Source organism: Cyprinodon variegatus, unplaced genomic scaffold (genome assembly GCF_000732505.1).
Source record: "Cyprinodon variegatus isolate N-32 unplaced genomic scaffold, C_variegatus-1.0 Scaffold298, whole genome shotgun sequence".
NCBI classification, from domain to species: Eukaryota; Metazoa; Chordata; class Actinopteri; order Cyprinodontiformes; family Cyprinodontidae; genus Cyprinodon; species Cyprinodon variegatus.
In genome coordinates, this window is record NW_015150751.1 from 929781 (window position 1) to 944701 (window position 14921).

The 14921-nt window shown below is 40.8% G+C and overlaps 1 protein-coding gene across 1 annotated transcript in view; it reads left to right on the top strand.

The window, feature by feature from the left end:
* Positions 1–8108, top strand: part of LOC107090510 (plexin-C1-like) — a 16199-nt gene extending 8091 nt beyond the window's left edge. Inside the window, exons 10-15 of the mRNA XM_015383924.1 lie at positions 4366–4545; positions 4966–5074; positions 5237–5413; positions 5498–5659; positions 6771–6870; positions 7991–8108. Coding sequence (XP_015239410.1) covers positions 4366–4545; positions 4966–5074; positions 5237–5413; positions 5498–5659; positions 6771–6870; positions 7991–8049 — 787 coding nt within the window. The 3' untranslated portion in view covers positions 8050–8108. The remainder of the gene's footprint in view (positions 1–4365; positions 4546–4965; positions 5075–5236; positions 5414–5497; positions 5660–6770; positions 6871–7990) is intronic.
* The last annotated feature ends 6813 nt before the right edge of the window (positions 8109–14921 follow it).

Sequence of the window (14921 nt, forward strand, 5' to 3'; positions counted from 1 at the left end):
TCCATCCATCCATCCATCCATCCATCCATCCATCCATCCATCCATCCATCCATCCATCCATCCATCCATCCATCTTCTGCTTATCCAGGGTTGGGTCACAGGGGTAGCGGCTTCGGTAGGGATGCCCAGACATCCCTATCCCTAGCCACTTGGGTTAGCTCCTCCAGGGGAATCTGCAGGTGCTCCCAGGCCAGCCGAGAAACATCGTTTCTCCAGCGTATCCTGGGCCTCCTCCCGGTGGGACATGCCTTGAACACCTCACCAGGGAGACGTCCAGCAGGCAGAATTTTTTTCTTTGGATAAACTTTACATGCACATGTGCACATTCACATTAACTACAGATGCTTGTTTCCAGGTAGTTAGAGATTCACTTCCATACAGAAAGTCCATATTCTTATCTTCAGGTAACACAGAATACATGTTAGATTAAATAATACTACTTAACGTTCAGCAATAGTATCTAGGTGTTACTTTGTTGTATTCTTGTACCATGTCTGTCAGTTGTGCTGTTCTTTTTACATCTCTTTGCAGGTGATGAAGCAGTCTGAAAATGTTTATCTCCCTTTTATCTCCTCTTTCTTTCATCTTTTCTCCTTTTTCCGTTTTTTCCTTTCCTGTTCTACCTACATTGCAGTGTCAATATAATCTGTAAAACTCCCTGCATAATTATAATAAAGCTTATTCTATGCATACATCAAGCGGAACACTATGGCAATAGCCATACTGCTCGACTTCCATCCGTCATCCATCCATCATCTTCTGCTTATCCAGGGTCGGGTCGCGGGGGTAGCAGCTTCAGTAGGGAGGCCCAGACGTCCTTCTCCCCAGCCACTTGGGCCAGATCCTCCGGGGGTATCCCAAGGCGCCCCCAGGCCAGCCGAGAAACATAGTTCCTCCAGCGTGTCCTGGGTCTCCTCCCGGTGGGACGTGCCTGGAACACCTCACCAAGGAGACGTCAAGGAGGCATCCTAACCTAATGCCCGAGCCACCTCAACTGGCTCCTCTCGATGTGGAGGAGCAGCGGCTCTATTCCGAGTCCTCCCCAGATGGTTGAGCTCCTCACCTCTAAGGGAGAGCCCAGACACACTACGGAGAAAACTTATTTCAGCCGCTTGTATCTGGGATCTCATTCTTTCGGTCATGACCCAAAGCTCATGACCATAGATGAGGGTAGGAATGTAGATCGACCGATAAATCGAGAGTTTTGCTTTTTTGCTCAGCTCTCTCTGCACCACAACAGACCGGTACAGGGCCCGCTTCACAGCAGACACTGCACCAATCCGCCTATCGATCTCCCACTCCATCTTCCCCTCATTCGATAACAAGACCCCAAGATACATGGGGCAACAGTGGCGTTGGATGTAGGAGTTTGCCCTGAAATCGAAGGATTGAAGGTTCAAGCCAAGACTCTGACTTTCAGTGTCGTTGTGTCCTTGGGCAAGGCACTACACCTGCATTGTCTACTGATGGTGGTCAGAGGGCCCGGTGGCGCCAGTGTACAGCAGCCCCGCTTCTGTCAGTGAGCCCCAGGGCAGCTGTGAATACAATGTAGCTTGCCACCATTGGTGTGTGAGTGTGTGCATGAATGGGTGAATGAATGTAGTGTAAAGCGCTTTGGTCAAGTCTCCTAACTTGAATAAAGGCGCTATATAAGTATATGCCATACTTAAACTCCTCCACTAGTTGCAGTACATCCTCCCCAACCCAGAGAAGGCACTCTACCCTTTTCCGGCTCAAGACCATGGTCTCAGATTTGGAGGCACTGATCCTCATCCTGGCCGCTTCACACTCTGCTGCAAACCGCTCCAGTGAGAGCTGTAGATCAACCCTGATGAAGCCAACAGGACCACATCATCTGCGAACAACAGAGATGCAATCCTAAGGCCACCAAGACAGATCCCCTCAACACCTTGGCTATGCCTAGAAATTCTGTACATAAAAGTTATGAACAGAATCGGTGAAAAAGGGCAACCTTGGCGGAGTCCAACTCTCACCGAAAACGGGTCTGACTTACTGCTGGCAATGCGGACCAGGCTCTGACACCGGTCATAAAGAGACATAACAGCCCCTATTAAAGGGCCCGGTACTCCATACTCCCGGAGTAGCCCCCACAGGACCCCCCGAGGGACACGGTCAAATGTCTTCTCCAGATCCACAAAACACATGTAGACTGGTTGGGCAAATTTCCATGCACCCTCCAGAATCCTGCTGAGGGTATAGAGCTAATCCAGCGTTCCACGGCCAGGACGAAAACTACACTCCTCCTCCTGAATCTGAGATTCGGCTATCCGATGGACCCTCCTTTCCAGAATCCCGGAATAGACCTTACCAGGGAGGCTTTAGAGTGTGATTCCTCTATAGTTGGAACACACCCTCCGGTCCCCTTTTTTAAATAGAGGGACCACCACCCCAGTCTGCCAATCCATGGGGAATTGCCCCTGATGTTCATGCAATGTTGCAGAGCCGCATTAGCCAACACAGCCCCACAACATCCATAGCCTTAAGGTAATCAGGGCGAATCTCATCCACCCCTGGAGCCCTGCCACCGAGGAGCTTTTTAACCACCTCGGTGACCTCAGCAACTGAGATGGGAGGACCCGACCCGGAGCCCCCAGGCTCTGCTTCCTTAATGGAAGACATGTTGGTGGGATTAAGGAGGTCTTCGAAGTACTCCACCCACCAACATACGACGTCTCGAGTTGAGGTCAGCAGCACACCACCCCCACTATAAATAGTGTTGGTACTGCACCGCTTCCCCCTCCTGAGACGCCAGATTGTGGACCAGAATTGATTCAAAGCTGTACGGAAGTCTTTCTCCGTGGCCTCTCCAAACTCTGCCTACGCCCGAGTTTTTGCCTCAGCGACCAGCCGAGCCACCTGCCGCTTTGACTGCCGGTACATGTCAGCTGCTTCTGGAGTCCTACAGGTCAATAAAGCTGATAGGACTCCTTCAGCTTGACAGCTTCCCTCACTGCTGGTGTCCACCAGCATGTTCTAGGGTTGCCGCTGCGACATGCACCGACAACCTTGCAGCCACAGCTCCGACTAGCTGCCTCAACAATAAAGGCACGGAACATGGTCCACTCAGACTCGATGTCCCCCACCTCCCTCAGGAACGTGTTCAAAGCTCTGCCAGAGATGGGAGTTAAAGCTCCTTCTCACGGGGGACTCTGCCAGACGTTCTCAGCAAACCCTCACAATACTTTTGGGCCTACCAAGTCTGACCGGTGTCCTCCCCCACCATCAGAGCCAACTCACCACCAGGTAGTGGTCAGTGTCTAAGACATGTGGCCGCAGGTCAGGTGAAACAACAACGAAGTCAATCATTGAACCAGGGCCTATGGTTTCCTGGTGCCAAGAGCACATATGGACACCCTTATGCCTGAACATGGTGTTAGTTATGGACAATCCATGACGAGCACAGAAGTCCAACAACAGAACACCACTCGAGTTCAGGTCAGGTGGGCCATTCCTTCCAACCACACCTCGCCAGGTCTCACTGTCATTGCCCAAATGAGCGTTGAATTCCCCCAGAAGAACAAGGGAGTCCCCAGGAGGGGCACTCTCCAGTACCCCTCTAAAGACTCCAAAAAGGTTGGGTAGTCCGAACTGCTGTTTGGTGCATAAGCACAAACAACAGTCAGAACCCATCCCCCCACACAAATGCGGAGGGAGGCAACCCTCTCGTTCACCGGGGTGAACCCCAATGTACAGGCACCAAGATGAGGGGCAACAAGAATGCCCACTCCTGCTTGGCGCCTCTCTCCAGTGGCAACTCCAGGGTGGAAGAATGTCCAGCCCCTCTCAAGGAGGTAATTCCAACTATTTCTAGTTGGAACTTTTCAACCTCAGGCACTAACTCAGGCTCCTTCCCCACCAGAGAGGCAACATTCCATGTCCCAAGAGCCAGCTTCTTCAGCCGAGGATCAGAACACCAGGGTCCCTGCCCTTAACTGCTACCTGTCACACAATGCACCCGACCCCTTTGGCCCCTCCTACAGGTGGTGAGCCCATTGGAAGGGGGGACCCATGTCTCCTCTCCGCCTAGGAATAGCATTTTTGCTATTGTTTTTGGAGACTCTCGGGGTGAACTCACTTTGACAGCCAAAGCTGGGCTTACTGGTGTTTGACTTGATTGTCTTCCACTTGTAGACTATCTGTTCTGTGGGAAAGCTCTTCTAATTCCTTATAAGACCCATGTTTAGATATACAAGAAAAACACAAGCTGAGGTAACGTCTCCTATTTCAGAGACACATGATGTATTCTGGTCAGTTTTATTGCTGTTTTTTAATTGATGGCTCTCATCCATGTTTATGGTTTTCACAGTTTTTCTCTCTCTGTGGTTCCCTGTGCTTTCTCCTCAGATCTCCTGTGTTGAGCAACAATGGATCCAGTCTGACGTTCCACATTCCCAGTACAGAAAAGAAAGGCATGTTCAAAGTCTGTGTCCTACTACCGGATGGAAGCTGTCACGGCCATCTTACAATTACGTATCAGTCATCACCAATCTGCAGAGATATTGTACCACCAAGCACCTGGAGGAGGTATTTCAATTTTTAAAACAAAATATATACCTTCACCAACACCAGAAGAAAAATAAGAAAAATAAGAAATTCTTCAATATTATAAATGTTTGACTTTGGTGTCAAACATTTATGTATTCATGTGTTTTGTTAAATAGTGCCTCAACCAGTTTCTGGGTTTGGATTGCAGTTACTTGTTCACACAAGGCAAAATTGGTTGTGGTATTTTTTCCACTAATTGATTTAATCTTTGATGGTATTAGCTATACCAAAAAAATTCTAAAACACATTTTAAAGCTCGTAAAGATATTTTCACAGCAGTATATAAGTAAATAAAAGTGTTTGGTGGATAACATTATATTATATACTAAAATACCTAGAATGAGAAGTTAGGAAAAGTCCATCTTTCCTCTGCTCTCACTGTTGATTTGTGTTCTACAGTGGGAAGAGGATGGTCACCCTTATTGGGACGAACTTACACTTGGTGGAGGGGATCACACACAATTACACCCAGCAGAAAGTCATACCTTTAAGGAGAAGCAACTTTCAGGTAACTGCAGATACACAATTAACCAGACAGAAAACAATGTTTCATGAGGAGGCATGAAATCATTTCTATGAGAGGTTTGCTAATAAAGTAAAGCTCAATGTGTCACAAGAACTGTTCAGATTCTTTAATCCCAGACTGGCGATGTTTTTATTTATGTTTCAGAGTCTCATTTATGAAACTCCTGCAGAAACAAATGCTGGGATGTTACGTAGCCCCGTGTTTCTGAAAGTAGCCAATCAGTCATTGAAATGTAAAAAAGAAATAATTTACTATCCTGACCCAAAGTTCACCAGCTACACAGCTGTGAGGGAAGGCAAGGATATCCGCATCACTATCCAAGTAAGACAATTTCTGCCACATATTTATTCACTTAAACATCTGGATATTAGATTATTAAAGGTGAAAATGCTTTTGGTATTTCAGAAAGAGCCAGATAAGCTGGAGATGAAACCAGAAGAGTTGGAGGTTTGGGTGATTCAAGGTGAAAAGCAACACCAGTGCATCGAAATATCCAAAAAAAGCAGCAATGAGACAGAAAGTTTCATCTGTGAGATGGAAGGACTGCAGAACTTTAACCAGATAAAGGTAAATCTAAATTTATGCTTCTCCAAAATTGGCATAGTTTAAGATTATAACTGCCAAACCATGACAAAATTCATCTGGAATCAGTCACCTGTTTTCTGCCACGTCTGGTTAAAACTTGTTTTTCCTACGTGGTGGGGACATTTTTCTGTTAAAATGCTACATTGTAGGGACTTCCACCAGGTTCCCTTGGGGAAGATTATTGTTTATGGCTCAGGTGTTAGATTCAGGTGGAATGACGAGAAAATGGCAGACGCAGAAGTAAACCCGGTGCAGCAATTAGCATTTAAACAGTTCATTGCTGCAGGTTGGGAAGGATTCACCAGAGTCAGCAACTGGAACTTCTGGAAGGAGATTGGACAGTTGAAGGACAAGACAGAAACAGAGGGCAATGTTTCCAATGTTGAATTCTGGTTCACTAACCTTCTCAGAGTTTGAGGACAATCTTAGAGTTTCTGAAGAGGTGGGCTGGCGTGCAATGTCACAGATCAATCTCTGACGACTCCTAACCAGGTTAGTTATAAGGATTCCTTCTTAGACAGCTACTCGTTGGTCCAGGGGAATGCAAAGCATCAGATCTGTGACTGCATATTCATATTCTGAATATGATCGGACTTTTCCTTTAGGAAAATTCACTAAAAGCAAAAATTTAATATGAAACACTTTGATTGTGAAATACATCAGTTATAGGCTTTGATGACTTCGTTTTAAAGCTTGTTTAAATAAAAATACCAACGTTAAGGGCATTTTTTTGTTGGTATTCTAATAGGAAGTATAGTTAAATCAAACTAGAACGAAAAAGTCCCATTTAGAATAGAATCAAATATAATACTTTATGAACTTTCATTGATAAAGGATGACCTGCCGGATTCGATGCGCTCTACTCTAGGTACTGTAAACTATATTAAAACTATGGCATGAAGTACACTTAAAAAAAATTTCATTGAAATTCAGGGAATTAGGAAAAATTTAAGTAAAATACTTTACTCAAGTAAAACTAAATCCAAATCATCTCAAAATTTACCTACTGTTTGTAATAAATTAAATTTCAGAGATACAGTTTCTTAGTTATTAAGCTTGAAGTCTGTTTAAATGATTCTGTTTATCTTTTAAGATCCGGTATGGAGGCAAAACAATAAACCTGTGGGAGTTGTCTTTTTTACATCAAATCCTTCTGATCATTCGGCTCTTGCTAATACCCTGCATTATTGCTGGTAGGTATCATGAGTGGGAATGACTGAAAGACTATAAATTCACTTCTTATTCCACAAAATACAAAACTCATTTTCTCTGCATTATCAACAAGAATGTTAAAGTCATGAATACAGGGGCAGATTTATGAAATATGGGGCCCTAGCCAAAGACAGGCAGGGGGCCCTCTGAACTGAGAAGACAACACATAAACAGCCCCATTCTACAGATATAGAAATGTTAATAGAATAGACATCCATTATCTGTTCTAGGTTGTGTCCCTCTCTTCTTGTCCCTTTTCTTCTTGTTTTCCTCTCTATGTTTTGTACTCAGCTGACTTTTCATGCTGTCTCTAAAGGAATGAAAGATTTTTTCCAAGCACTAAGCTCACTTAGCTGATTGCTCCTTCCTGTGTTTCCAAAAAGGCCAAAGTAAATACCCCAGTCCTTCTTTTCACTGTAGACAAGCCATGATCTGCTTATCTGTTCTCCATTTTTCATTTGGATGAAATAATAGCTGCATGAATCATGACAGCAGACAAGATAGAGGAGAGCAGGAGGCGGGGTTACCAATCTACTCGCTCTGGAGAGCAGAGTTCGCTGCTTTTAGATGTTGTCTCCAAAGTCTCCAGTAGCAGAAAAAAGTCTCTAGACTTTTTTCTGGCGCTAGGAGCTTTTTAGAATTCAAAGTGCTAGAGGGGTCTGAAAAGTGGCTAAATATAGCGACTAAAGCGCTAAGTTGGCAACACTGCTCTTTGCATGGTTTGTTTTCAAATGGTTTGCTGCTGTCTGTTTGGACCTTTCTGAACATGTGCAGCAAATGGAGTATTGGGTGGGGCTGAGACACACTTAATTTTATAAGTGTTATGAGCAAATTGATTTTTATCAAAAACATAATGTGCACAAAAAAGGAATAGTTGTATTAACCATACATGTAAAAGAAGTTTTATGGGGCCCCCAGGAACTTGGGGCCCTTGGCAACTGCCTGGTTTTCCCTACTTGTAAATCTGCCCCTGCATGAATGTCATGTCATATCACACTTTCCAGCACTCAATGTTATAGAAATAATGTGAAGGAAATTTTGATTTAATCTGTTATAATAATCAAGATCATTGTTTTTACTCAGAAACTGTTTGTCTTTCAGTTCTGGTGAAAATTTGCTGGTGGAATAAGAGATTCACTGCTGAAACAAACCATCTCTGATCACCTGACTTTTTCAGGAAGTAAAATTTCAGTAAAGCGAGTATTTTCTGTGTTTATCCAATTATTTGTACTAATGAAATGTCTGTAGTTCTGTATGTAGAGGAATTCCACGCTGTATTTATCAAACCAGCTTCCTACTTAGAAATCCCTTTATATCTTTTTTTTAATTAGAGTTTTCATAGCAGTCTACTTGGCAAAGCAAGAAGTTCGCTTTAATGTTTGTAACATTTTGTTGTGCTTTTCAAACATTGTTTCCAGCTTTTATTGTCATTCCATTGTCACAAGTACAGAGCAACGAAATAAACTCTCTGCATTTAGCCCATCCCCTTAGGGAGCAGTGGGCTGCCATTGTGCGGCACCTGGAGGCAAGTGTATTAAGGGTCTTTGCTCAGAGACCCAGAGTGGCAGTCTATGGGAGTGGGGTTCTGACTCAGAACCTCAGCATTCCAAGCTCTATGCTCTAACCACTAGACCACCATCCCCCCCTTAGCTGTACCTGGTAGTAAATAAATATCTGTTCAAATATACTTATTAACTGCTCTAACTGTCCTAAATGTTGTTCATTTTTATTATAATTACATGTATTTCTGAATAAAGGACAAAGGCTTTCAAATGCTTATAAATCCTTTCCTTAATGATAAGTGAGATCAACCATCAACTGATTGTATAAATGTTGGACAACACAGAGATGTTCAGGTGATGAAGCCTCATAGAACATTTTTAAGGCGTTCTTTTTAACTTTTCATTATATCCTGTGGTTGAAATTAGATCAGAGTATTGCTACCCTTCAGTTAGACAAGGTGTTTGACAGACATTTTAAAATAAATCATATATCAGTTATTTGCAAGTGAAAAAGATTATACACAGATACTGAGATTACCTGGAGTGGACATTTCAACAAAGTGAGTCAAAGCTCAGACTATGCGATACTAAAAAAGAGCAAAAATGAGAAAACTCCAGCTTTAGTTGCTGATGAAGATTCTCAGTCATCCAGGTCTTAGTCAGTCCAAGAAAGTAAAAAAAAACAATCCACTCGACTTTGCTTCCAAGTTTGAAGATGTTTTGCTTCCCATCCAGGAAGCTTGTTGAGCTACTGTATAAAACCTGGAACTCAACACTATGAGTTCCACATTTTGAATTTAAAAAGCTTCCTGGATGGGAAGAGAAATGTCTTCATACTTGGAGACAAAGTCAACTAGGTTGATTTTATTTTTACTTTTCCAGCTTTATGCTGATGAAGATTCTCAGTCATCCAGGTCATAGTCATTCCGTAAAAGTTTAAAAACCAATCCACTGGACTTGGTTTCCAAGGTTTGAAGACGTTTCGCTTCCCCTCCAGGAAGCTTTCTCAATTGAAATTTTTGGATCCACAGTGAGGTTGAGTCTTTATATAGACAAGGCCTTGTATTGCTTGGAAACATGCAAATTGTCTATATAAAGACTCAAACTCACTATGGATCCAGACATTTCAATTGAAAAAGCTTCCTGGAGGGGAAGCTGAAGTTTTAGGATGGAAGACAGCTTGATGATATGATGGTACAGAAGAAAATCCAACACAGTCAGGCCGTAAGTAAGGATGAGTGGAAAATAAGTATAAGAAAGTTTTACTGATTTTTTACAGAGAATTAAATTATAATTTTTTGGTATTTACTCCTTGAGAAAAGTTAGATTGTCCGGCAGATTTTCCTTGCCTGTCTGTTCTTGACAAAATCACTGTTTTCTGGATTTATCACCTTGCTCACGTTGGATATCTCACTGATTTTTCAAGAAGACGGACATCAGAAAGTTTTATCAGATCTATTTGCAAGTATATCACGCAATCTTGCCTAGAGCTGCCATGTTTACTAAAACAAGAAGGAAATAATCATCTGGTACCTTAGCATCTGTTTTGTATTAACCCTGTCCTGTTGAGGGTGCCGTGGTAATATATTTGTGTATATTTTTCATGATTCTAATCACTTGTCTTTTTCTACATTTATAGATGGAATCATAAATGAGGCAGCCAAAGAAAACTCCATGAGAGTTAATGCTGCAGAGTATCTGCACCATGCACTGCAAAGGAGTGAAAGTGTGGGACCCAAAGCTGTTACACTGGACTGAGAAACCACTTTTTTTTCTGGTTAAGCTGGTTTGGTTTTCTAAGTAGTTTCATATTAGAATGAGAAATGTATCTTTTTTCTGTTTGTGGTCTGGTTATTAACCCAGACCCAAGCATGACATGGTGTATCAGAAAGCACAAGATTAATTTCCACTGATGATACTCAGCTTTATCTGTCTATAAATCAAGATGAAGCTAACCCATTACATTGATTACAGGCATGTCTGAACCAACTACCAGTTTTAGTCTGTGAGGCAGACACCCTGTCTACTTTTAAGGCTAGGCTTAAAACTTTCCTTTTTGATAAAGCTTCTAGTTAGAGTGGCTCAGGTTATCCTGAGCTATCTCTGTAGTTCTGCTGCTATAGGCTTAGACTGCTGGAGGACATAGGGACCCCTTTTTCATCATTCTGCTTCATTCTATCTCTAATCTCCCACTCTGCAGAATCTGTTAGTTCAATCTCTAACGTTCTGCTCTCTCTGCTTTTTCTCATAGTAGCTTCATCTGGTCTGTTCCTGTTTGGCTGTGACTCCATCCTGGAGAGATGGAGTCACCAGAGCTATTTCAGTGCTATGATGAGCTCTAAAGCCAGACTGAAACTCTTCAAAAAGTTCATAATGGTGGAAGCGATCGCACACTTGTTTGGCAATTATTTTCTCCAAGAATTTTAGAGAAGAAAGGAAGACTGGATATAGGTCTATAATTGACCAAGTCATATGGGTCAAGAAACAATTTCTTAAGCAAAGGTTTAAGTCCAGCAGCCTTAAAAGCCTTTGGTACATATCCCTGTAACAGAGATAGATTAATCACATCTAAAATGGAGGAGGACATCAAAGGGAATACCTCCTTAAATAACCTGGTTGGAGCTGGATCTAACATACAAGTTGAAGGCTTAGATGAAGACAATAGTTTTGCTAAATCTGAAAGATAACTGGATCAAAGCAGTCTAAAACCGGTTCAGATTCTATGGCTACCTCAGATGCTGCCCCACCCTGCAGAGAAAAAACAATCGTGGATAGAGGAGTGCTAATGATCTTATATTTAATAAGATCAATCTTATTTATAAAGAATCTCATGGAATCATTACTTCTAAAAGCAGGTGGAATGGATGGTTCAACAGAGCTATGGCTCTGGGTGAGTTTGGCAACTGTATTAAAAAGAAATCTAGGATTATTCTTATTCTCCTCTATTTATGAGGAGAAATATGCTGCATATGTCCGCATCTTTGTATGACTCGATTTTAGTCAGGGACAGTTGCTGAAGTTTCACTAGCGCTCCGTGCCTGTCGGCCAATGACGCACCGAGTAGAGCGATATTACGCCTCATAGAGTCCTGCTGTTATTGGTTAAGACCACATGGGCTTTTTGCCTTTGTAGTCAATGAATTAAGATTTCAAACAAGGCTAGACATGGCTGGGTTGCATAAAGCAGAGCCGTGTTACCGGTTTGCTTACAATGCTCCGATATTTTTGAAGTTTGGATGCTGATTATGTTTTATTACAATATGTAAGGCCGAAAAAAACAAACAAAATACCACTCAGAAAAGGCATTGGAGCTTATTTTAACATGAAAAGCAGCAGTTTCACTATTTTTTTTTTATAGATTTTTATGTTATTTTAGGGTTAATGTTATATTTTGTTATATTCACAGATTCTGATTCCGGAAAAATATTTGCTTCATAAATGTTTTGTGGCCAGTGTTGTTCTATGGGTCAAATACTTGTGTAAAAGCATTTGGCACATTTGTAGAGGTTTGGAGACGCTGGTGACACCAAAAGTTCAAAGCCCTACATCTACGGAAGTGTTGTAGCTAGAGGTCTGAAATTTTCTGCATTTGTGGTTGACATGATGTAGAACAAATGTAATACAATGAGACATACCTATTTTCAAGCATGTCTTTATTACTGCTGTTCAAAAAAGACCTATTATTTTTCGAGAATAAGAAAAACAACTTTGAGTCATGTTTGAACTGATGCAGCTTGGGCTGTGTTTTACTCACCCAGTTTTCATTTATATTTTCAGAAACTAGAAGTTGTTTGCTTTCAAATAATTTATCACACATGTAATTTGGGCTTACAGTTCATCATTTATTGGCTTTTCCGTTTGGGTATGCAAACTAGGCAAGGATTACTTCAAATGAGGTGGGTGTTAAGAGCTAGTAGATCTCTAGCTCAGTGGTGCTCAATCCTTGTCTTCAAGTGCTACTCAAGTACTTCTGCCCTGCAAGAGCAGATTCTGTCAGATCATTAATTTGTTTTTAGCAAATTCTTCTGAAAATAAACTGAATAATCTGTAAGTAAATTAAGACGATTGCACTTGTTTCTTGAAATCATGATGTAAGCATTTATAAATCACAGTCGTCTCTTGCAGATCATTGCATCCATTTTGGAGTAGAATGTGGAGTTTTTTCTTTAGATTTTAAATGTTGAAACTGAATCAAAATGTGGAAAATGAATTGATCTCTGTTTCATCACAAATCAAAATGTTAATCTAATTACACATTTTTCTGGCATCTTCCATTGGTGATCAGATTTTTGTCTTTTTTAATAGAATTGTTCCTCTTGTGAAGTCGTTTATTTTGTAGTTTTACTGCTTGGATTGAAATCAATGAGTTCCTCCAAAAAGGCTCCCCTCTTGTGAATAAAATCGAGTAGAAAAATGGAGAACAGGTTTCTGTTTGTATCTGAAGAACAGAACCAGCTCTTTCAGCGTTGTTTTCCTCTGCAGCCTCCGACTGCTTTTCCTCTGTTTAGTCCTTTGGAGCAACTTGGGAAGTTTTATTTGGCATGATGACGTTCTTCACTTTCTTTATTGTAGATAATATGGTGGTTCTTAAAGTTTTACATTTTAGTTTAGTGTTTTCTAAATAAATAAAGACAACTTTAGGTAATTGCTGATTGTAAACCATAAACATTAACAAAACATCTGATATCTCGGCCATAAATGTTTCATGAAGCTTAATGTTGGAATCATTTTTTTTCCAGCAGTCGATCTTCAGCAGGTGCAGCGTTTGCTGAACTCTTGCTTACATCATATTTTATTGGGATTTAATGTGATGAAGGAACATTTGGTGGAAGAACTGCACTGGAAATGCAGCTTTTTCTTTGTTTCTTTCCATCATTATCAATGTTATTCATTCTTTTGAGGTTTTTTTGTTTTGTTTTTGGTTGAAACTCCTAAATAAGAGAAAATGCGGCTCTTCTATAAAACAATATGCAATATTGACAAACATGTCATTCTTTATTGTATTTCTCTTAATCTTTATAAAAAAAAGAGCAGACTCTAACAACGATTTAATGTCTTTATTCTGGCCCAGTTCCTTCATTTTAATCCTAAGTATTTACTTAGTTTGTGACCAGATTTGCAGACATAAATGTACTTTAAGTGATAAATGTTCTTTTCTGCAGTATGACCAGCAAAGAGGAAAAGTCTTCTTGAGGAAAAAGGTGAGTTCATCTCTGTTTCTCTTCTATCCAATATGAGGAGATAATGAGTCCCTGTCTCTGCACTAGTCTCTGTTTAAGGGTATTTTTTGGTTTTAAACTCAACAAGTCTTTAGGATGCACTAGTCTCTATTAGACCTGTGCAACTTAAAGACAAAACCTCCAGACCAAATCTGAGCGGAAGAGCGCCCTCCTCTGGACAAGACTCTGCTATCCATCTACACGTTGTGGACAGGGGGTGGACTCAGATTTCAGCTTTCAAAAACCTTCAATGCAGCGATAGAGTTGATTCCTTCCCGCTATCATCGCAGCCCCAACCCCTTTACAGGGGAACAGAAGACCTTGCCTATTCAGCCAAGTCCCTCTAAGGACCCCCCTTTCAGAGATCAGAAATTATATATATATATATATATAATTTATTTGGAGGTCTGATGACATACTTTATTCTTGAATATCAGTATTTGTTTTAAGTGGAAGATCATTATAATCAACAGAAATGAAGGGCTGTCTGTAATAATCTTTATAATATGTTTCACTGTTTCAATGAGCTGCTGAAATATATGGAATATTTAATCAACGGTTATTCAGTCCTTCAGTGGAACTAAACATGGCAAACAGAACCTTGTAGCCTTTTATTTACAAAGACAAAAACAAGGCGGCAAAGCAAGAAATATTTATGCTCTGGAATGCCATCTTGTGGTAAAACATCTGTTATAACACAAGATGTCAGTGTTCAACACCTTTTCGATTCATGCATAGATTGACCTTTTTGTTCATTTGTTCTTAATTTCACAGCATATAGAGACGACTGACTGACTGATTTTTCTGAAGTTTTACAAAGAAATTAAGATATTTCTAAAGCTCTATCCGAAACGTCCTGTAAACAGCAAAACTGATATTTAGCAAGAAGATATGTCAGCTAAACCCACTGGTAAAAAAAAATCAAACACATCTAGAACAAAAGAGAAACATTATACTGACCAGTATTCAATAAATATCCCATTAATCACTGAAACAACTTTTTCAGTTAAGATTTCAGTAGTTTGCGTCACTCTCCTGCCTATTAAATGGGTTCCCATATTTTTTTATACATAATAAAGAAAATAAAAAAATATTCCATAAAATCACAGTTTAACCAAAAAGGTGCTTAAGAAATTAATTTTTCAACATAGCTCTTAAAGGCCTGATGATTCTTGTCTGGTCCTAGAAAATGCATCGCTACAGGTTATATTCAAATCTAGGCTAATAATGATTATCTGATTGTTTATATGGCTGCTATAAGGAGGTACACTTGCCCTTAAGTTAAAAGAGAGAATTGAACATCAGTTTTAAA